The sequence below is a fragment of the Protopterus annectens genome, chromosome 7.part0 (genome assembly GCF_019279795.1).
Source record: "Protopterus annectens isolate FY-2018-M chromosome 7.part0, PAN1.0, whole genome shotgun sequence".
Classification (NCBI taxonomy): Eukaryota; Metazoa; Chordata; order Ceratodontiformes; family Protopteridae; genus Protopterus; species Protopterus annectens.
The window spans coordinates 807,007,478-807,028,983 of record NC_056739.1 but is presented as its reverse complement, the minus strand read 5'-3'; the positions used below and the strand labels follow the sequence as shown (position 1 = coordinate 807,028,983).

Sequence of the window (21,506 nt, the reverse complement as noted above, 5' to 3'; positions counted from 1 at the left end):
GGAACTGCTCACAGAAACCCTATACAAGCATGTTAATAGCTGCACTGAAGCAGCTGTATCTATCAGAAAGAAGAACAGAACTATCTTAATATCAAGCCACCTTGGTGCAATCACAACATCTATAGGCTGTATAACAGAACAAAGAATATCATGGCAAAAATTAGGAAGTGGAGCACCTATCAGGATAAAAGCACTCTCAAACTAAACAAACAACTCAGAGGACAAATAAAGTCTACCAAAGCCAAATCTGAGGTATATCTGGCCTCCCAGGCCAGGGATAATCACAAGGCATTCTTTAGTTATGCCTGCACCCTCAAATGCAATACACAATTGTGTGTGGCGGCCACTGTTAACAGAGCAATCTATATTGAGCCATATGATACAGCAAACCTACTGGCTGACAAATTCAGCTCCAACTTCTCCCCTCTCCCCTCAGGAAATACCATCAAATATAATTCCCCCTACTATTACTAGGGAACATGTTGTCAATGCTCTCTCTAAGGCCAAGAACCCTGCATCAGTGGACCTGGACAATATCCCAGGATACCTTTTAAACAGAGTCAAACACAATCTATCAGGCCCTCTGGAACTGCCATTCAGCTGTAGCCTGCAAAGAGCCTTCATGCCTCATGAATGGAGAACAGGAAGGAACAGTCATCCTTCTGCACAAGATGGGCCATCTAACAACCCTGGAAACTACAGATCCACAAGTTTCACTAGTCTCAAATGCAAAGGCATGGAAATGATCAATAATGGCATAGGAAACCTCCAAACACTGGACCCTCCCAATTTGGTTTTGTCAAAGGCAGGTCATGCCTACTCAACCTGGTCGACTTCTTTGAGAAGATCACCAAAGCAATGGAGAGGGCAAAACAGTTCACCCTGCCTACCTTGACCTAAACAAGGCATCTACCACAATACCTCATTCAAGCACTGTTGGCAAACTGAAAGGGTTAGCTATAATCCTGGTGGATAGCCACCTGGCTCACTGACAGGACCCAGGAAGTTAGAATTGGGGACTCCACCTCTACAAAGAGGCCAGTCACATGCATAGTCCCTCAGCATCCAGCCCTGGGACTGCTCCTTTTTGGCATTTACTTCTCGGAAGTCAAGGCCAATGTTAAGGGCCTCTGGCTGACTAAATCTGCAGATGATTGCAAATTAGGACCTGCCATAGAATCCCCCACTGACACAAATGTTCACCAGGAAGGGCTGACACAGGACAAATAACTGACATCATAGCCATGGACTAAAACTAAATGCCAAGAAATGCATAACAGTATCCTTCAGGAAGTCATCCATCCCTGGTAACTACTGTACTGAAACACACCCCTAAGAGTTGACCCAGAAGTCAGGGACTTGGGGACACACACACAGACATTAATCTATCATTTGACCATCACACGTCTACAGTAGTGAGGAAATCATTCTATGTTGTGTAATTTATAAACAAATGTATGGCATCTAGGTCCAAGGAAGTCACTGTTCCACTGTATTCGGCCTTCATCAGACCTATTACTGAGTACAATGCCCCCTTTTGTATGTACCTAACTAGGCACATCCAACAACTGGAGCATCCACAGAGGTTACTCATTAAAAGAATAAGGGCGTAAGTAACATGGCCTATGCAGACCTCCTCAAGACCCTATTTCTGTATACCGTCTTCCACAGGCTGCTGAAGGGAGATCTATACTTGGCAGACAATGAATTGTCAGTCCCCATCCTGATAGACCTTCTGCATATGCGCAAAACAAACAGCACCAGAATTACACCAAGACTTAAACCTTGCCTGTGATGTAAACAGGACCTGCTGGAGAGATAGCTATATATTCTAGAGACTACCCCTTCTACCTGTCCATGTGATGCAGAGTTCCTTCCTAACCCAATTCAAGTGTAACAACTGGATGGGGAACAGGAAATGCATCCCTGGTTTGGCACCTATGTCTCAAATGGACACATGCATCCTGTAAATGGTTAATCTACCACATCCCTGTTTGTAAAGGTTTTATCTCCCAAGCCCCCACTTACATGTATCTAGGTAACAGAACTTGTCAAAGATTTGGGTGCATGGCTAGGCTTACAAAGGTCCTTGTGGTAAATAGTCTAGTACATACCTACTAACTTATATGCAAGGATGCATTTTACAGATGCATAGTTCATCTTAAAATATTTTACAGTTACATATAAAAGTATATTGAGGAAGAGCGATGCATTGTAAGAGAAAATCAAACAGCTAGGTAAGCTGTAGCATTGTACAGTATGGAAAAAAATCAACTGCCTGAAGGACATGGATTGATAACCAGCTGAAATTCCAGTAACAGACTAACAAAAAGAGTGGCAAAGCTAAAGAGTAGCCATTGTGCGACTTGCATTTCAAAAATAAGCTTTCAGCAGTGTCAGTGGCACAAAAGATAGTGCAGTCAACATTTGTACAGGTGGCTGAGGATTCTACTCCCATACCAGGTAGATGCATTGCTGACAATGCAGTGCAACATAAGGGGGTAGGGGTGGTGCTGTACTTCTAAGCATGTCATCCTTTGGAAAAGATGTTAAGCAGAGGTCTCATCTGCTTGAGTTGCTGGCAGTTCAGGTGGATGTAGAAGACCTCATGATACCTATCAACAAGAGTACAGGAAGTTCCCTATGCCCTGGCCAAATTTCTCTAGTATAAAGGCTAATTTGGGTGCCACCTGAAAACAGGCCACTAGCCTAGTGGGATAAACCCAGTCAACAAAAGGATAAATAAAAAGATCAAATGGCTGAGAAATGGTATTAGCCATTCTTGGTCAGAGATTTCACACACATCTTAGGCACCACATAAAAGAATGTATAAAGGCCAGTTCGATTTTCACACTTTTTTCCCAAATCTACATTCTAATAATCACAGAAAACCAAAGAATACAGTTCTAGGAGATGATACAACGGAGAATGCTTACATGGCTGGACAGCCTGTTCCAGATTATGGGGATCCTCTAAGACACATATCTATCAAGCCAACACGTTGTACTTATGTTCATAGCTTCATAGGTGTGTACTATGGCCCTAGAGCCTTTGCAAGCCTAGCCCAAAAAAAAAACCCGGGCATCATGCCACCCGATGTTAGTTCACAGTGCCCCTAACCAGTAGGGCAACTGGAGTGATCCCTGGGGTGAGCTTTCATTTACCAGTCCACTTGTCAAGATTTCTCGAGGTGCTCTGCTTGACATGAATGGGAAACTTATTCCAGAGTATGGGCAGTCTTTGGGAGATGAATCTGTCCCTCCAGCATGTTTTGTTAACTGTGGTAATGAGGTTGTGATCTCTGGAGCATGTGGCGCAGGGGGATTGGGATTTCTTTAGTTGTGGTATTTCAAGTAGGGCTGGGTTGGACATGGCTTTGTAAGTCAAGCAGAGATCACCTCTAAGTAGACGATAAGAGACTGAGAACAGCTGAAGTGTCTTGAGTCTGTCCATGTAGGACATGTGTTTAAGGCCTAGGATCCTTTTTGTGAGGTATTTTTGTGGCCTCTCCAGTTGTTGTAGGTGTCTGCTCAGGTACATGCCAAATCGGGTGTTATATTCAATGATTGGTCTAATGAGGGATGAGTAGAGAGGGATGATGACCTCTTTCTTCCTGGATGCAAAACTTCTGGTTATAAGATGCGTCAAGTAGAAGGACTTTCTGACCACAGTGGCAATGTGGTGGTCAAAAGTGAGGTGGCTGGTGACCTGGGTGCCCTGATCTGTTATGGCCCCTTCAGTCTTCAGTGGGGTCCCATCAACATGGTAATTTGTGGGAAATGAGTTTTTTCCAAAGGGGATGATAACACATTTTTTGGCGTTAAGCTTCAGGCCATGGTTCTGACACCAGTCATTGGTCTCAGAGAGGCCCTCTGGTAGGATGTCTGCATCACGTCGGGAGTTGATAATGACTCCTAGCTTACAGTCATCAGCAAATATGGTCAGCCAGAGTCCTTCTGTGTTGGCCTAGACTTCTAAGAAGTAGATGCCAAACAGGACAGGGCCCAGGACCGAGCCCTGTGGGACACCACTCATGACTGGTTGACAGTCTGACATGGAATCCGCAACTCTCACTCTGGGTCCTGTCTATGAGCCAGTTTGCAACCCACCTAATGACATCAGGATTGATGCCTAGTTTGGTGAGTTTAACAATGCTACCTGAGTGGGAAATGGTATCAAAGGCCTTGGCCAGGTCGAGGTAGGCTGTATGCACTGCCTTACCCTCATCCACAGCCTTGGTGACTGCCTCAAAGTCAATCAGTTTCAGCAGGCAGGATCTCCACTTGACAAAGCCAAACTGTGTGGGGTCAAGAGTTTGAAGATTGCCTATATCTTTGTTAAGCAGGTCCATGATGATGCGCACCACAGCTTTGCATACCAGACTCATCAGGCTAATGAGACAATAGTTTCTAGGGTCTGTAGTTACTCCCACCTATGGAGCGGGATAACTGTAGCAGTGTGCCATTCATTAGGGACATAGCCTGAGGTAAGGCTGTGATTGAACAGGGCACATAGATGTGGTGCCAGTAAGTTTTGTAGCTCATGTAGGACGCAACCAGGGATATTATGAGGTCCCATGGAAACTGTATTCTTGGCTTTGGACAATACACCTTTTACCTGTGCCGCAGAAATGGTGGGTACCAGGCTTTCTTCTGGTATTGTGATAGGGCCCTTGGGGGGAGGGGTAAAGTTGGCACTGAATCTGTCGGCCAGTATGTTGGCTATATCTGTTGGCTCAGTATAGGAGGTGCCATTGTGAAATAACTCAGAGCAAATCTAGGTATTGCCTTGGAGGTTTTTGATGTAGCTATAGAAGGCTTTGTGGTTGTTTTTGTGTCTGCCCCAATTCTGCCTTCATAGCTGGCTTTAGAGGATTTGATAAGGGATCTCAGCTTTTTGTTGAGACTGATAAGGGAAGTTTTCCAGTCTTGTGACTTCATTTTTTTCTAAAGCAGTTTCTTCCTTCTGTTGTAGAGTTTACTGATGGCTGGGGACTACCAGATTGGCTTCCTTTTTTTTGGAAGAGTGTGTCTTAGTTCTATTTGGTGTGGCAAGGTCCATGCATTTGTGTACATGCTCGTACAATGCACTGGTGTATTACTCGGCAGCCATGCAGCTATTTTCCTTTGGCATGGGTGCCAAGAACTTAGCCACCTTTGTTTTTAGGAGCCTAAAGCTGGCTTTAGAGAAGTTTTTCAGGGTAGTCACCTTAGCGGGGGTTGTAGGTGAGATGAAGATTTCCATGGTGATCAGTTTGTGGTCAGATTTAACCAGGGAGGAACTGACTATAGATGTGGAGCAACGGTTTCCCATGTTGGTCATAACCAGGTAGAGGATGTTGCTTCCTCTAGTCTAGTGGGGGTCAGAATGAGCTGGTCCAGGGCATTGCAATTGATAAATTCCAGAAAGTGGTGGGCCTGTACATTGGTACTTGAATAGTTTTCCCAGTTGATGGAACGGTAGTTGAAGTCACCTAGCATGAGAGTATTGGGTTGGACCTTGATAGATTCCAGGATACTTAGGAACTTGGCGTGAGAGTCTAGGGACAGGTTTGGGGCTCTGTAGCAGGCTATGATTTGTATCGCCATCTTACCCAGTGTTAGTTGTACCTGAAGTAGCTCGGATGCACTGAGGTGTGCGTATCCTTTAAGAATATGGTGACACCACCGGCTTTGGAGTTTCGGACGTATTCTGCGGCTGAAAGGTATGGAATGAGTTGTAGCCTGGAAGCTAAGGGGTGTTTTCTGCCTCTTTAAACCAGATCTCCGTTACAGCACATATATCGACATTCTCCATTTTGAGGAGAGCTTTGAGTGAGTGTATCTTGAGATTTAGACTTCTAGCGTTGAGTAGCATGACCCTCAGATTGCATTTGTTTGTAGCTGCTATGGTGGAATTTTGATCTTTGGAACACTGCCTAAAAAAAGGCACTATAGGAGTGGCAAGAGCCTTAGCCAGTACCCAGAATCCCAGGGGTGACAGATGCAGGCAGTCTTTGGCAAAGCATCGAGGTCTGTCGATCATGTTGTCCCAGGCAGACAGATACTGGATCCCCTTAGAATGACACCAGAAACTTAGCCAATTGTTGAAGTCAATCATTTTCTGCTCGTACTGTGGTATCATTCTGGGTGACGGTAGAATACTGCTCAGGGCTAGGGTCATACGTGCCTGGGCCACATAATCTGAGAGTTCCATCACATCTCTTTTCATGTAGTCCAGGGAGGTACGTCTGGTCATTCACACCCACATGGAAAAATGACTGAGTCATATTTGTACTTGTTGTGGAGTGACCTGAATACATGTGTTATGTGGCAGACCCTGGCTCCTGATATACAAGACCCTGGCTCCTGATATACAACTGACTGTCACCTTCTCCTTGTTCAACCTAGTATGTGGGACATCAGTGTGACTCACAAATGAGTCTCCTATAATTACTACATTGGGCAAAGTATTTTGCCTTAAGGGCTTGAGTTAAGGGGCACACTGTGATGGTGAGCTATGTGTTCTGGGGTTGGTGTTGTGTTGTGGTGGTCGAGTGAGTTTCTGTCTCAGGGGTCTCTGTTGTTTGGGTAAATTTTTATTGACAGCCTCTGTGAAGGTGGGTGTATGGTTTGTGTTTCTATGTGTGGGGTTGTGATGGCTGGTGTTTTGGAGGGCTGTGTGTTCTATGTAGTGAGTTGCAGGTGGTGACCTTCTCCTCTTGACCAGCTAGTCCGGTCTTGGTTGGAGCATGCACTGCTTCCAGTTTGGTGATATAAGTGCATCTCTCACATGTATGAGTGTTGGGAGGTAAGAGGAGAGGATTGTCACACTGTTTCAGAATGCCCAAGTGCACCAGGTTAGCAGGGGAAAGCACAGGAAATTGCCCTACAATCATACCAGGAGGGGTGGTCATAACTAATAAGTACTGGTGCTGTTACTGCACCTAAGTGTGCTACAATAAATGCTACAAAAGCCTGTTAAAGTGCTAGCCGATTAAGCTAACTGAAGTGCAAGTAAAAGATCAAGCATGTTCTAAGGAAAAAATTGAAGAGCAGACTTTCTGGCTCCGGTAATAGTTTACCTCACCTGAGAGGTACGCAAACACGGGCTTTTAAAGAAGAAAGTTGAAAGGGATGAAAAAACTGCCCAAATGGCCAATAAACTATAATTTCTGGACCAGAAACCACTTCTCTTCTGGTAGATAGGCTACCTAGTGCTTACCACTCCCACTGATAAGCTAGAAGGCTTCCCTCCAATACAGAAAGGTCTGGGGGGGGCGCTCAGAAACTCACAAAACAGTCCTGGATACAAAAAATCTGTATCTGGACTAGACTAAAGAACGTAAAAGCAACTGACCACAGAACAAATAGGAAGCTGTGTCTTTTACTGTTTGTCTGAAGAAGGTTGGGTAATAACTCTTCCGAAAGCGCTAACGTTTAATAAACAGTCCATGTCGTGCTGTAATAAACCCTATCTGGACTAGACTAGTTACAGGAAAGGCGGGAAACAAGCTCAGAACTTTTTTTTTTTTGCAGAAAAGCAGGTAAAACAGTAGCAAAAACACTTTAAATGCAGTACAAGCTGGCACACTTGAGTGTGTGTAGCAATATTAAGGCAAACACAGTTTAAATAAATGCAGATAAATTAAAAACGACAAAAAACAAATTGCGAGAGCAGTAAGCTATGAAAAAATCAAAATGGAGGCACTTAGAGTATCTCTTTCTCCTTCCTGCTGCTCTTGTATTCTGCAGGACACCAAAACTGGATCCGCAGAGCTTAAATAACACTTAAAATTTAAACAGCCTAAAAACAACAGTAATAAATGCAGTAGAGAAGATGCAATTGAACACTTTAGAGAACAAATAGCAAAAAAAACAAGATGAAGTAATAGAGCTGGAGGAGGAAACACAAATACTGTAAAAGCAGCAAGCAGCTGAATTTTTTTTTTAAGTAAACTAGAAAGGGAGAAATAAGGAACAGAAGATAATTCAGGGTTAAGAAACTAAGGGGGTTGGGCTTCTCAAATGTTCTCTCTGTATCAGGTAGAATGAGCTAAAGACACTAGACTGGGAGGAGTGTCCCAGATCAAATTTACAGTATGGGGCAGGCAATTGCAAAGCCAACAAGTATAAGAACAAGACAACAATAGGGACGGAGGATGGGAAACTATGCTACAGCTACTAGCTACACTATTTTAAGCAGAAAACTGTACAGAAATGTTTATCACAGCAGAAAAACAGCAGTGAGCCACTAAATGAAAGTTGTAAACAGATAAAGGAGCAAGGAGACTCTAGAGAATGCTTTTAACTGCAAACAAATCAGTTAGATGATACACTCATAGCCGGCCTTAGGCATAGGCCAACTAGGCGGCCGCTTAGGATGCCTCTCTAGCAGGGGCACTTTTCCAGTAATCTGCATGGTGTAGGTAGAGCAAGATGGGGGCAATGGGTGGTGTGGGGGGCACTGTGGAGACCTTTTGCCTAGGTCACCAGATGACCAAAGGCCGGCCCTGGATACACTCCTTGGCAGGAAATCAGAACAAACAAACAGATGGTTAACAAATGGAGAGAATTTCCAGTTAATACCTTTCACACAGTGAAACTAGCTAAAACAGCTTTACACGCAATGTGTCAGTACCTAGCTAAAAAGCTTTAAAAACAGTGTGACAGTGACAAATGTGATTTAACAGGCTCTAGACAGACAATTTTAGTACAACTGTGCAAATTAGTTTACAGCAATAAAATATAGTAAAAAGTATGCGTCAGACAATAACAAAGTAAAGTGCTATAATAGGCAATAACTAGTAAAAAATAAGCAAAAAAAAAAAAAACAGGATGCTTATTGTTATATATCACAGATCAGAGCTGTGGTCACATGCAAAATTTAAGTCCTTGGAGTTACTGGTTCTGATGCTGTTCATTTTGCGGCTATGCAAAAGGCCCATCAGAGCTGAATTCGAGGATGCCTTGTATGCCAGACATAGATCACCTCTCAGTAACTGGATTTTCCTGGTAAGGAACCTTTGTAGGCTTTCCAAATGTTGCACATGTCTGATTAGGTACATGCTGAAGGGGGCATTAAGCTCATAGATGGGTCCGATAACGGCCAAATTAAGTGGCACTTTGACTTCCTTGGACATGGATGTCATGCTCTTACTTATAAGTTGGGTGACATAAAATGATTTTCTTCCTACCTTGGTCACATGTCGATCAAAGGCCAGATTATTGTCCACATATGTTTCCAGATTCCCAATTACCTGGTCAACTCTTAGGGGTGACTTATCGATGGAATAATTAGCCTGAGTGGCAGTTTTTCCAAAAAGCACTATAATGCATTTCTTGGCATTGAATTTTAATCTGTTACCACGGCACCAGTCATTTGTGTGTGTCAGACCGTCTTGTGAGATGTTTATGTCATGGTGGAAATCTATGACAACTCCCAAGGTGCAGTCATCTGTGAACTTGGTCAGCCATAACCCTTAATATTAGCCTTTACTACTAAGAAGTAGATGCCAAATAGGAGCAGATCCATCATGGAGCCCTGAGGTAACCCTGCCAATGACGTGTTCTTAATGGAGGTGGTCTCAACAATCCTGACTTCCTGGGTCCTGTCTGTGAGCCAACTGGCAATCTAGCAAGTTAAGTACGAGGTTGTGCCCAGTTTGGTGAGTTTGTCAACTACACCCGAGTGGAGTACTGCAACTGCCTTAGCTGGTCAAGGTAAGCTGTATGCAGTTTCCCCCTCATTCCTTACCTCAGTGATGTGACCATCTTAAAAAAGTCCACCATGTATAACTAGCTCCACAGTCCTACAACCATTATTTTATAGGTAAATACTAGGCTATCAGTTTGCAGACTATTACACATCTAGCCAATAACCAGAGGTCAAATCAAACCCTGTACCTTGTAACTGTGAGGTTAAGATATTAACCATTATGCCAATGTTTAAGAAAAAAAGTGTGTGTATAGACTATGTCCTAAAAAAGAAGACATGCTCACATGAGTAGAAAGCTCCTGGATAACAGAGTGACTGAGACTATGAAGAGAATATTCATGGGTAACTCAAATCACCAAGACTATTTTCTTGTCACTAACAGTGCTGATGTGCTACAGTACAAATTTATTCAAAGTTGAAAAACCCTTCACTTCTTTAGAGCTTTTAAAAGTTCTTCAACCATAGAAAGACTTGCTTTACCACAATCAGTTTCACCTCAAAATATTGAGAACAGTAATATTTAGATCTTCATCAATAAAATTTCAAGAGGTAGAGGTAAAATTCTGTGCTCAGAAGAACTTTAATTTTAGAAGAATGAATAGCATTCCATTAACAAGAAATCTGAGAAATAATTTACAAAATAATTAACAATGACTGCATAGAATGTCGAAAAATAGTCTCAAAGACTTACTCTGTGGCTGGGGTCCACTCCTCATACCATGGCTGCTCCTTCACCAGCAGAAATGCAATCACCTGAAAGGCCAAACAGATCAAGATCTGTGTAGCAACAGACAGCAGCATCTGTAAAGAGATCAAGCTAGATGGTGGTCTTTGAGGGACAAGTTCCTTCCATGAGTGGTTCAGACTCACTGCATTGAAAAAAACAATAAATCTCAACATTATACAGACTATCTGGATGACTGCTAAATAGACTTATACAGACTATCTGGAGGATTACTAAACAGACTTATACAGACTATCTGGATGATTACTAAACAGATGTATACAGACTATCTGGAGGATTACTAAACAGACTTATACAGACTATCTAGAAGATTACTAAATAGACTTGCGTGCTTCCATGACTGTACCCTGCAAATCATAACTGTTATAAAAAAAGCCTCCAAAGTGTATTGCTGTGATACTCACTACATATGCTGACTGAAAAATCTGCAACTTAAAGTACAGTTGTGTAAGAACTTACCATAACAGTAGCTGTCCTACTGATCACTGCTGCAGTATTTCAAGCTAGAGGGTTAGCTCCCCAAATGACCTGTACATCCGGCCACGGTACCAAAACCGAAACCTTCCATACAGCTATACATCTGACATGTGACCCAAGCCCACAAGTGTAAGAGTACATAATCGGATGTATGAGGATGAAACCTCAGATGGTTTCCAAGCCAGTAAAACTGTAGAGAACTAAGAAACAAGATAAAGGTCAGCTAAGAGGGGAGAAAGCAAAGGGTACCCTTTGGTCCACGAGAAGAGGAAGGAAAGGTATAAAAGGGGGAAAAGGCAGACTGGAAAGGAATACTCTTAACAGTGATCAGCATTAAATCTACTGTTATTCCAAGTTCTTACACTACTGTACTATGCCCTTCCTTAAATCGCTGTTGCAGTACTTCAGACTGTTGAGTGAATACCAAACGTTAAGTAGAGTAAAGGATGGTTGGCTGAGACACAAAGGACATGTTCAGCAATTCAGAGATGAATGACCTGGCAAATGTAGCTCTGAAATTAGAAAAAGCTTCCACTCTGTGATATTCGATAAAGGAAAGCACAGAGGGCCAAGCAACTGCAACTAGGATAGCTCTTGAGTCTATCCCCTTGTAAAAAGCAAAAGATGAGGCCACTGTTCTAGAAGAATGTGCCTTCACTGGCAAGGGCGAAGATTTGCAAAAGGAGATGGATTTAGAAACCTAAAAACCCAGCTGGCAATAGTTTTTTTTGAAACTGGGTTAAACAGACAGTTGGTCAGACCACTGATAAGCTTTAGTCTTCTTATCCAAGTAAAATCTGAGCTATCTACGCATGTCCAAAAAAGAGTGCAGGATTCTTTCTCCCTTATTTTATGGATTAGGAAGGAAGATCGATGGCCTGATTGAGGGAAAGTTCATTTACCATTTTAGGCATAAAGGAAGGATTTGCCCTTACAGACACTCTGCCCTTATGATAAATGATGGAGGGAGGGACTGCCATCAAGGTCAGAGCTCAGATACGCCTCTAGCTGAGGTAAAGGCTACTAGGAGTTTGGTCTTTCAAAGTACAGAATTTGCAAGAGCAGAGGATGTTGGTTCTAAAGAAGGAAGAGTGAGTTTTTCCGGCACAAAGTTGTAATCCCAGGAAGGCAGGATACCTTTTCTAGGAGGTATTAGGTGTAGTACACATTTTAGAAACTGTTTTACCTCTAGTCTACACAGGAGATGAAGATTCAAAGGTAGGGGGAAGCAGAAGTGGAGGAGAGTTGTGCCCGGATAGAACAGTATACTAGGCCAGCCTCCAGCAGCTCACACAAATAAAACAGGACTACTACTGAACCCATTTGTCCAGGGTCCTGTTGATGAACATTACTCCAGATTGAAAATATTTTCCATTTAGCTAAGTAAAAATTCTGCGTAGTAAGTTTCCTTTCCTCCTGGAGAACCTGTAGCACATCCTCAGAAAAACTGTGACTGAAAGGGATCAGAATCCTATAATTCATGATGACAGGTTGGGCTGAAGCAATGAGCCCTTCTGTTGTGTGAGCATGTCTACTGTGTGAGGTAACCTGTGGTGATGACCCCTGGCATGGTGGCAGAGAAGGGAGGAATCAATGCTACTTTGTCAAAAAGGGAGTCACCAGTAAGATCTTTGGACTGTCTCTCTGTTTCTTTATCAAGATCTTGGGGAGAAGATGTAGTGGAGGGAAGGCATAAAGAACCTTCCTTTCCAAAGAAAAGACATTGCATCCATTTTCCAAGCTTGAGACAAGGTATCCTGGTGCAAAAGAGAGGAAGGTGTTTGTTGTCGAAGGAGGCAAATAAGTCTAACTGTGGACTTGGTCTAGAAAGACTTCCCTGTTCAGCATCAATTCATGGGGCCCTTCCCTTGATCTGCTTAGAAAGTCTGCCAGAATATTATCCTATGAGGGAGTTTAAACTGCTTAAAGATACAGGTTTGCTTTTGTGGCCTGATCCAATGCCAAAAGAGCAAACCTGCCCTCCCCCCAGCTTGTTTATGTACCATATAACAAAAGTGTTGCTTGCGAAAATTCTGAGTGGTCCTGGGGCCCAGCACTGGGAGAAAACTTGCAGGGCCTGAATTAGTGCCTGCTTCTCCTTCAGAATCGTGTGTTCTGATCTTAGATTTTGTGGCTTTCGGCCCTGAACTCTCAAGGAGCCTGTCTACGCTCCCTATGCATCAGCTGTAGAGTCTATGTGCAAATCCTGTTGGAGTGTCTGCACTTTGAAAGGCAGGAATAGATTGAAGTTTATCTGTGATATCCAGCAGAAGAGGAATCAGAGTGTCCACAGGATGAGAATGCTGAGAAAAGATGAATTTCAGGTACAGCTGGAACTTTCTTATATGCATTCTGTGAAGGGAACCAAGGGTAAAGTTGCAGCCATGAACCCCAGTGCCCTAAAAATTTCTGAAGAAGTAGGAGAGACTGGAAGTACCTGGACAGACTCTGTACCTTCTCTGGAGGCAGAAAGGCCTGTAAACTTTTGATGTCTAGTCTGCATCCCAAGAAAACTAGGTCTTGATTTGGTTCCACTGCAGACTTTTTTTTAAGTTCACTGTGAAACCCAGACCTTGAAGGAGGGAGAATGCAAAGTTGGGATGAAATAATAGGATCTATGTTGAGAATGCTTATATCGACAGGTCATCCAAGTAAGGGAATGTCTGGATTTCCTGAGTCCTGCAAAAGGCTGTGACGGGAGAACAGGCACTTTGTGAAAACTCTGGAGGCTGCAGAAAGTCCAAAGGGCAAAGCACAAAACTGAAAGTGTGATGAGCAAGTGGAAAGCCTTTGCAATTTCCTGTAGGAAGTAAGGATCTAGTATAGGTCTCCATTTTCCTTGTTTCCTTAGTACAAGTAACAGTCTTGAATAGACACCCCCCCCCACACACACACATATATACTGTGGAGGAACACGTTCTATTGTGCACTGATCAAGCAATGTTGAATGATGGGAGACAGTTATTTTACAGACTGTCAGGATGAGGAGGGATGCCCTTGAATTGAGGTACTTTCTTCCAGGTCATTTTGTAAACCTGCTGAAAAATGGAGAGGACCCATTTGTCTGTGGTAATGGGTCACCAGTTTTTTTTTTTTTTCCATAGAAGAGTTGAGCCTTTTGGATAGGAGAGGAATGGACTGGGGAGGGCAGAGGGTAGTTAGGAAGAATTATATGGGTAAGGTCCCCTGCCCCCCCCCCCCCCCATATCTGCAGTCCCTGTCCGATTGTCATGGATTTTTTAGGCATTTTCTTGGCCTTATGAGGAGGCATAAGCTGCATGCAGGCAAAGGAAGTGAGCTTTGCAGGGTGGTTTCTCTGGTATCTGGTTAATGAAAAACATTTTGTATGCAGTCCTTCATAATTTTCTTGCTCCTGTAAGATTTTAAACAAGCTGGCAGTGTCAGGGTCAAATAAAAGATCCCTATTTAAAGGGGAGTCTAAAAATTTGGCCTTAATGTCCTCAGGCAGGGGCTGAGAGCCTAGCCATGCATGCTTCCTAATAATAGAACCTGTAGCATGTGCACTGGAGGAAGCTTCCACTGTGTTGCAGCTGCATTTAATTCTATGCCTAGCCACTTGCGAGGCCAAAGCTGCCACAGACATGGCAGGTTATTTGCTGCCTGGTCCTTCCATCGAAATCAAGGTTTTATTTAAGTTCCCCCAAACAGACAGCAAATATTTAGTCATTTGGATCAGACAGTTCAGAGCTCTAATGACAATAGCAGAAGAGCAGTATATCTTCTTTTTAATCAGTCCATTTCAATGCTGTCTTTATCTGAGGGAAAGGCATTAGCAGCACAAAGGAACTTAGAGGGCTTATCTGTAGGCAAGGAAAACACAGAAGGGTCTGCCACTGAATTTAAAAGTTTTAAGTTTTCAGTCACTTTATAGGATCTATCAGTCCATTTAGGGACAGATGGCTGACCGTCAGGAACAGTGCAGAGGGATGCAAAGGCATACAGAAAGGCCTGCAGGACAGGCGGGACAGAAGCAGAACTGCCTACTTCCAAAAGATTCCAATACCTTTTTTGCACATCAGAAATCTGTTTTGATTCCCATTTAGAATGTTTCATCATAATAGAAATGGTCTCCCAAATAAAGTCTCTTCAAACAGGAGAGCCAGGAAAAAGAGGGTCTTAATCATCAGAAGTCACTTGACCTGGCAAGTAGATTTGAAAGGCGTAGGCCAATCAGTCCTCATCACAATCTGAGTCTGCCTCTTTATCCTCAGAAGGTGATTCTAACTGCCTCTTTTCAGGTGCAACTCTTTTGAATAGAGTAGAAATTGCAAAATATGGTGGCTTAGGTGGCACTATGGCCTTAGGCCCTGTGAAAAATCAACCTGTCTTTTCCATTGGACCTTTGAAAAACAGGAAACATTTTTTTGTTTTCTGCTTTTTACTTCTAGGTGCGATGTCCACTTTCTCCAACCCCTGACATACCTCGATATAAAGACCCTGGTATTTCCTCTCTAACAAGAATCCGTGGGATACCTTTGGGGTTCCCCCTTCTCACACATATTGGCAACATCAGTCGTTTTGAATGTACGAATTTCAAGATGACATACCGGCCTCCAACACGGTCACAGTAGCAGGCACTGGGACTGGAGATCCTTCTAGGGAATCTGCCTACTGCAGTCACACTTTCCCCTCCTAGCTGACATCCAAAAAAGTAACAAACACCAATGCAAGTAAGAAAAAAAAAAACAAAGTTTCGCCAACAGTACACTCAGTGAACCAGTGAAGGCTAATAGTACCAATAACGATGCTTATAACAGGACTTTTGGGTGTGAGACCTATGTTTGAACTGGCAGAGAGACAGTCTGAGGTTTCACATTCATGTGTCCTCTTAAGTACCCTTACACCTGCAGGCTCAGGTCATACACTGGATGCATGGCTCTATGGAAGGTTTTCTATTTGGTACTCTGGACAGACATCCAGATTACCTGGTGAGATAACCCAACAATTTGGAATACTGCAACAGTGAGCTAAGGAAGGACATCATGTGAGCTTTTCAGCTTGCCTTCTTTGGTCACTAATTTATTTTTTCCAACAGTATGTTCATCCTCCTCACAAATGCCATGCAAGTCTCAATCATGTGCAACTACAGCATGATAAGGTCCCCTGAAGTTGATAAATGTTGGAATCACTTATTCAGAAATTCCCAGATCAGCAAATTCAGAAATCTCCAATTCCTGCACCTGGAGGCTCTAGAGTATGTCATGATGTCACACGTAGGTTAAGTGGATGCAATTATGGACATATGCCTGATCCTTTAGCTCCACCATTCTGAAAGACGCATATAAACAAGAATATAAAATTACATACTTTCCCAAATTATAGGAAAATTCATTTTCTAATACTGAATAGAGAGGATATCTAATCAACGGACGACAACAAGCAACAATGCAGCAAACTTGTTAAAGGATGACTGATATGACAGCTACACATCTGTTATACATGACTTTGAAGGTTGTCTGCAGTGGGTAACTATTGGGAAGTATCACTAGTAATGCAAATTAAATGTGTTTGCGAAGGCAAAACCACAGGAAAGTCAAAAGGAAGCAGTCAGAATGCTGAATCCTGGAAAATGAAAATGTTAAAGCAGGCTTTACAGGGAATCATAGTCCAAGCAACAACACTGATGAAGGTGTGAAATAACTAAATGGCTGTGTCCCAAAGTCTGCAATGAACACTCCTGAAGCAAGCACGGGAAAATACACTTGTAGGGAAGTGTCCTTTGACAGGTGGTTAGGTATCTGAGACAACACAAGCTGATGGTGTTTACTTAGCCACTCTAAATAATGCACATCAGACAACTTAATGGTTTGTTTCCCAGAACACTGGTATCTTCTTCAGGAAGAAGGAAGAAGATAAGATGATGGTGGTGCACACCAAAGGTATAAAGGAGTTTCTCTATATGGTTCTGTCCACAAAAAGGGAACAGAGAAAATACTGGTTTAAGGAACATTCCAAGACACTTTTAGGAGGAAATATGGGCCAGTCTGTAAAAATAAGTGACATATGTAATAGATCCAACAGTGTTCTCCACAAAAAAAATGCTTGCAGCTCAAAGATCCATTGGATAGTGTTGATAGCCATCAAAAAAGCATATTTTAAGAGAACTTCAAAGCTGCTGAACCAGCTGGTTCAAACTGAAGAAAGTCAACCCTGTTATCATGAAATTCAAGTCCTAACATTTTTTTTCTCTGCTTAAAAATCAGAGTCCTAGCTGGGGAATGTACCTGGTACTGGCTAGAACACAGTTATGGATTTCAACAGTTTTCTTTCTGTTTAAAATCAGTAATTCCACAGATATTGCTAAAAGTGGAAATTCCAGCCACACCTTGACAGGTATCAAAATAAACTGTGAATGCACACAATACAACTGCAATATAAAGGGTATTGCTTATATAGTAGTATGCCTGTCATACCCACCTATTATACTGGTAAATCTGATAATGCTTTCAGGAAACAGATTCAGAAGCACATTTATGCTATTAAAACAAAAAATATTCACAATGCCTGAATAACATTAATTATAATACGTTTTTATTTTTTCATATTATAAACGGATGAAACAAATGCAAGGGGCATAGACTGGAAAAATTACATTTTGTACTATGGATTCTTTTGGCAAAGTAAACTTACGCCTGATGTATCCCCTAGACTAAATGAAAAGACTAGTATTGCAAGTGTGTTAAAGATGAAAGGTTATACGATTTCACTTAAAAATGTGTCTTTACATACAAGTTTTTAATACTTTCTGATTAATGTTTAAATATTATGTCAATTCTGAATTAATTTCTGATTGATGTAGTTTATCATGCGATGAAGTTACTTTTTCTGTATAAACTGTGTAATTCATTACTTTGATTTATTTTGATGAAGTCAAGTCATTTACTGACAAAAGCACTTACTCCTATAGGGGAGTCTATAACAGACCAAGTATAGAGACATGATTACTACCCTGTCCTGATAACTATGATTTTTGAGGCCACTGATCTTTTTAGTTATGAATTTCTGAGGTCTTTCAAGCTGAATTATATGCTTAGACAAATACATAGCAAAAGTGACATTACATTCAATAATGGGTCGTATGAGATATGTGTAATGGGTAATTAAGACTTTTTAATCTCTGGACCTCTGGTATGGAGGAGAGCTAAAACAGTACCCAATTCAAAGATTACAGTGAAATAAACCTAATTAGAAAAACATAGTAAATCATATTTTAAAATAAATGTTTTCAGAAGAAAGGATTAACACAAGGCCTGGCAACAATATGAGAAGATATGGGATAGGGGTTAGCCTTGAGACAGTGGAAGCTCTTGAGCTTTAGTATTCAGCCGAGTTGGAGCCGTGAACGGCTCCGAACTCAACCTGCAAGACTGTAGGCGAGATGGACAACAAACATGGAATGTTATGGTAAGTACATAACTTCTTAATGTTATGTTGTCCTATCTCGCCATAATTCTTGCAGGTTGGGACAGTGTCCCTAGCACCTTTATCCCAGGGTGGCTCAGGAAAAAATACTCTTCAATACAGTGGATCCAATGGAAGATCTGTTCCAGGAGGCCACATCTACTCTGCAATGAGTGATAAAGGTATGAGGTCTTACCCATGTTGCAGCTGCACAAATAGAGTCAATAGGAAGTCTGACCTGAAAGGCTAAGGATGTTGAGACTGCTCTTGTGGAATGTCCTCTTATCTTCCCTGGTAGTTTATTATTCTTACTGTAAGAGAAGGAAATGCAATCAGTTAGCCATTTTGACAAAGCTACTTTGGAAACTGGCAAACCTTTCTTTTTGTCAGAAAAGGAAACAAAAAGTTGGTCGGATTTCCTGAGGTCTTTTGTCCTATGCAGGTAAAAAATGTAACGGCCTATGTACATCCAACTGATGCAATTTATTCTCTGCTTTGTCACTGTAGTTTGGAAAAAAACACAGGCAATTCAATGGACTGGTATATATTATTCTCTGAACAGACTTTTGGAAGGAATGAAGGATTAGTTCTCAAGGATACCCTATTCTTGTGAAAAATGATATAAGGGGAACGAATAGACAGAGCTTGTAACTCCGACACCCTTCTAGCAGCGGTTATAGCTACTAGAAAGACAGTCTTCCACGACAAATACTTCAAATCACAAGATTATGTAGGTTCAAAGGGTGGTAAGATCAGTGAGTTTAGAACAAGACTTGGGTCCCAAGAGACTGGGGGTTCTCTGATCGAGGGTATGAGTAGGAAAGTATCTTTGAGGAAAGATTTACATAACCTATGAGACATATGAATTCCAATTTCTCCAGTATGGAAATTAGAAATGGCTGCCAACTGAACTCTGATGGTAGCTGCTGCAGCTCCTTCATCAAAAAGTTTGTAAAGAAATTCCAGAATTGCAGCAATAGGAGCTGTAAAAGGTTATATATTCTGTCCCGCAGCCCAGCATGAAAATCTTTTCCACTTACTGGAATACAATCTCCTCGTGGACGGTTTATGGGAAGAGGCGAGAATATGTCTCACTGCAGGGGAAAAGGAGTAACACCTGGCTAAGCGTGGAATTGGAGCAGCCATGCTGTCAACTTGAGGGTTTGGATAGATGGATGGAACTCCCTCGAAGAGTGGATCAAAAGGTCTGGAATTGGATCCAGAATCCAAGGTTCCTTCACCAGATGGGTCTGAAGAAAGGGGAACCAAACTTGTCGAGGCCAGTAAGGAGCAATGAGGAACATAGTGCTCTTCAATGAGCTGGCTTTCTGCAGTACTTTGGGAATTAGAGGAAAGGGAGGGAAGGCATAGAGTAGTCCAGGGGGCCAATTGTTAACCAGTGCATCCCTTGGTGACTTCCCCAGAGGAGGAATGAGGGAAAAGTAGTTGCTGCATTTGGCATTCATGGAAGTGGCGAAAGGGTCACAGCAAGGCTGGCCCCATTTCTGGAAGATCTTTTCCACAATCTCTGTCTTTAGGGACCACTCGTGAGGCAACAGGTTAGCTCTGCTGAGTTTGTCCGCTATCATGTTGGATTTACCCAGGATGTGTGTTGCTATAAGTGTTGAGAAGTGACCGCCCATTGCCAAACTCATTGTGCCTCCCGACATAGTGGTTAGGATTTGTTTCCTCCCTGCTTGTTTATGTACCACACTACTGACATGTCTGCCTGAATTGCAACCGTCCCTATTGGTAGAGAGTCCTGAAATGCCTGACATGCAGACAGCACCGCCCTCATCTCCAGAACGCTGATGTGCATGTGGCTTTTATGTTCTTGCCATAGACCTTGGACTGCCATTCCCAGAAAATGGTTGAGGAAAGACAAGGGGACAAACATCAAAGGAGACCTTTTTTGCAAGATTCCGTGATGATAACCTGATGTGAAAGAGGAAGATCTTGCATTGACCACTGAGCAAATAGCAACCACTGCAGAACCCTCATGTGTAGTCATGCTAGGGGAACTAGAAGAATAGCTGCTGCCATGGTACCCACAACTTACAACACATATCTGGCCTGAACTTTCTTCTTTGACATCAAAATCCTGATTTGCTGATGAAGGGACTGTATTCTGTCAGGGGTAAGTTTTGCAGTCATATTTCCTGAATCCAATTCCGTGCCTAAGAAGGTAATATGCTGGGATGGCGACAAAGCAGATTTTTTAAAGTTTACTGTGATGCCTAGACTGGCTCAAAGTGACATTGTTTCGTCTCTCGTTCGTAGTAGTAGATGCTTGGTGGTGGCAGTGAGAAGCCAGTCATCTAGGTATGGAAACACAAGGAATCCCTGATGTCTCATGTGAGCCGCGACCACTGCCATGCATTTGGTGAACACTCAGGAGGGTGTAGCAAGGCCAAAGGGCAGGGCTCAAAATTGGTAATGACTGGCTCCCAGGCGAAAGTATAAGTGTCTCCTGGATCGCCTGTCCATCTTTGTATGGTAGTATGCATCCTGGAGATCTACTCAGCACATCCACTTGTCTTTCCCGAAAAATGGAAATATTGACTGCAGAGTTACCATCCAGAACTCTGACTGCTTTGTTTAGCTTGCTGAGATCTAGAATGGATCTCTGGTCCCGTCTTCTCTTTTCTGGAACTAAAAAGAATCTTGAATAAGTTCCGGATCCCATTTGGTCTGCGAGGACCTCTTGGATGACTCTTTTCTAGCAACGAGAGTATCTCTTGTGTTGCATAGTCCTTTTGACCAGGTGAAACATCTGGGTAAGGACTGGTTTACCAGAGAGGGAATGGAAAATGGTATGTTAACAGCCTCTGGATATCATTGTTTGTACCCATTTGTCTTGGAGGATTTCTTGCCAGGTGTTTGGGTACAGTGACAATTGACCCCCGACTGCCTCCAGAGAACAGCAGGTGGGCCTCCTTTCAGGAGCGCTGGAAGGACCTGTCAGAGAACGTATCCATCGCCCTGACTCTGTGGACCCCCTCTGCCACGAGGTTGGTGTCTTCCATTATAACTTCCCCCTCTGTCCCTGGGGGAAGAGTCACCATGTGCGTCAGAGAAACCTTTTTGGGACTTGCGGAACCACATCTTTCTGCCCTTTTGAACTTTGGGATAAGGTCTGGACGGGGCAGAAAAACAGACCCCAATG

The 21,506-nt window shown here is 42.7% G+C and overlaps 1 protein-coding gene across 1 annotated transcript in view; it reads right to left on the bottom strand.

Moving 5' to 3' along the window:
• LOC122806703 (polyamine-transporting ATPase 13A3-like) overlaps positions 1-21,506 on the bottom strand; it is a gene marked incomplete in the record, with an annotated part of 1,429,840 nt that overhangs the window by 211,122 nt on the left and 1,197,212 nt on the right. The window contains 1 exon segment of the mRNA XM_044077342.1: positions 10,388-10,565. Within this exon segment, the coding sequence (XP_043933277.1) occupies positions 10,388-10,565 (178 nt within the window).